The sequence below is a fragment of the Plectropomus leopardus genome, unplaced genomic scaffold, assembly GCF_008729295.1.
Source record: "Plectropomus leopardus isolate mb unplaced genomic scaffold, YSFRI_Pleo_2.0 unplaced_scaffold12254, whole genome shotgun sequence".
Taxonomy (NCBI): domain Eukaryota; kingdom Metazoa; phylum Chordata; class Actinopteri; order Perciformes; family Serranidae; genus Plectropomus; species Plectropomus leopardus.
In genome coordinates, this window is record NW_024613009.1 from 1 (window position 1) to 2,119 (window position 2,119).

At 46.3% G+C, this 2,119-nt stretch overlaps 1 protein-coding gene across 1 annotated transcript; it reads left to right on the forward strand.

Moving 5' to 3' along the window:
* Positions 1 to 361: 361 nt before the first annotated feature.
* On the forward strand, positions 362 to 1,859 carry LOC121963723 (transcriptional activator protein Pur-beta-like). Its single transcript, XM_042513978.1, has one exon. It carries the CDS (start codon positions 543 to 545, stop codon positions 1,455 to 1,457), a length of 915 nt encoding a protein of 304 aa, XP_042369912.1. The 5' UTR covers positions 362 to 542; the 3' UTR covers positions 1,458 to 1,859.
* Positions 1,860 to 2,119: the final 260 nt, after the last annotated feature.

Consider the following 2,119-nt stretch of genomic DNA (forward strand, 5'->3'; position numbering starts at 1 on the left):
TAAGAAAAAATAAATGAAGAATAAAATGAAAAAGAGATAAAAGTTATTTAAAGAAAGAAAAGCAAGAAATTCAGATTTCAAATTCAAATATTGCCATTTATAGACTTTTTTTTTTTTAATCAGGCAAATAAATCTACTTGAAACGGGTCTCAAAACTATTTTGCACATTTAAAAACATGTCTCTTTCTGACATAACTTTTGGGAGATAAACAAAGTATGTCGAAACATTTTACCAGCCGAAGCCAATTTTTTTTTTTTTTTTTTAATATATTATGTCATAAAAACAAAACGATTTCACAACCAGAGGGAGTCAAAACACAAGTACGCAGACGGGAACCTCAGCGTGAACCAATGGCTGACGAGGGATTTCACATGTGGGCGTGACGGAGAAAATCGGCGAGCCAATAGGAAAGCCGTAACCGTGTGAATTCGCACAAGTGGCAGGCGGCCGGGCCAATCAGAACGCTCCCTGAAGTGCGGCCAAAGTGAGCGTGAAGGGGGCGCGCGCTCTGGAGCAGCAGCAGGAGCGGGGCAGAAGCCGAATGGTGGAGCTGAAGATGGCGGATGGCGACAGCGGGAGTGAGCGCGGCGGCAGCAGCGGGGGAGGAGGCGGAGGAGGCGGCTTCCAGCACTTCCAGCGGGACCAGGAGACCCAGGAGCTGGCGTCTAAGCGCCTCGACATCCAGAACAAGCGCTTCTACCTGGACGTCAAGCAGAACAGCAAGGGCCGGTTCATCAAGATCGCCGAGGTAGGGGCCGGGGGCTCCAAAAGTCGCCTGACCCTCTCGCTGTCGGTGGCGGCGGAGTTCCGCGACTACCTCGGGGATTTCATCGAGCACTACGCCCAGCTGGGGCCTAGCAGTCCGGAGCAGATCGCCCAGGCCACCGTGGGGGAGGACGGCGGGCCTCGGCGAGCTCTGAAGAGCGAGTTTCTCGTCCGGGAGAACCGTAAATACTACCTGGACTTGAAGGAGAACCAGCGGGGGAGGTTTCTGCGGATCCGGCAGACCGTTAACCGGGGTCCGGGCTTCGGAGTCGGGGGCCCAGCGGGCGGCATGCTCTCCGGCCAGACCATAGCCCTCCCGGCCCAGGGGCTAATAGAGTTTAGAGACGCCCTTGCTAAGCTCATAGACGACTACGGGGGAGACGACGAGGAGCTGGTCGGGGGCTCGGCCGCCGGAGGCTACAGCGAGCTCCCCGAGGGCACCTCCATCATGGTGGACTCCAAACGGTTCTTTTTCGACGTCGGGTCCAACAAATACGGAGTGTTCCTGCGGGTGAGCGAGGTGAAGCCCAGCTACAGGAACTCTATCACCATCCCGTTCAAAGCCTGGAGCAAATTCGGGGGAGCTTTCAGCAGATACGCCGAGGAGATGAAGGAGATCCAGGAGAGGCAGAGGGATAAAATGTACGAGAGGAGAGACGAGTCCGAGGGGGACGACGTGGACGACGACTGATGAAATTAATAATAAAAAAACAGCTGTTAGTCCTGCAACATAGGGGTATTTTGCATATAAAAAACAGAAAGTGCATGACAAATCGTGCTGTAATAGCCTACTTAAAGCGGTGGTTCCCAACTGGTCCAGATCTCTCAAAGTCTAGTTCAAGGTCCACACATGAGAGAAATGAAATTTTATTTGACAAAATGTAAATAATGTGGGCTTAAAACACCATGAAATATAACATATTGCAAGAATGAAGTGCAACTATTTAAATCCAGGTGCGTTTCTAGGATTTTAGGATGTGAGGGGTTTAGCCTGGACCTCTTTAGTGAAAAAAAAAATACTGAAAGTCTCATGTGTTTGCATGTTTAAAAAAAAAAAAAAAATTTTCTTTAAAGTTTCAGGCGATTTTTTTTTTTGAGAACTTGATTTTCTGTCTATAAAAGAAATCGTTGGATTTTTCTTCTTTTTGTTGTTAAGTTTTTAAAATTTTATGGCAATTTTCTGTTTCTATGATTTTTTTCTAAACATTTTTGGAGACTTTATTTTTCTTTAATATTGGCATTTTTTTGGTCTCTAAACATTTTTGCCAATTTTTATGTTTCTTGTAAAAAAATGGCTTTTTTTTATTTTGGATGATTAAAATAGGTTTTTTTTATTTCTTAAATTTTTTTTTA

Coding starts and splice junctions, on each gene's coding strand:
- LOC121963723 (XM_042513978.1), top strand. CDS start 543: ATGGTGGAGCTGAAGATGGCGGATGGCGACAGCGGGAGTGAGCGCGGC.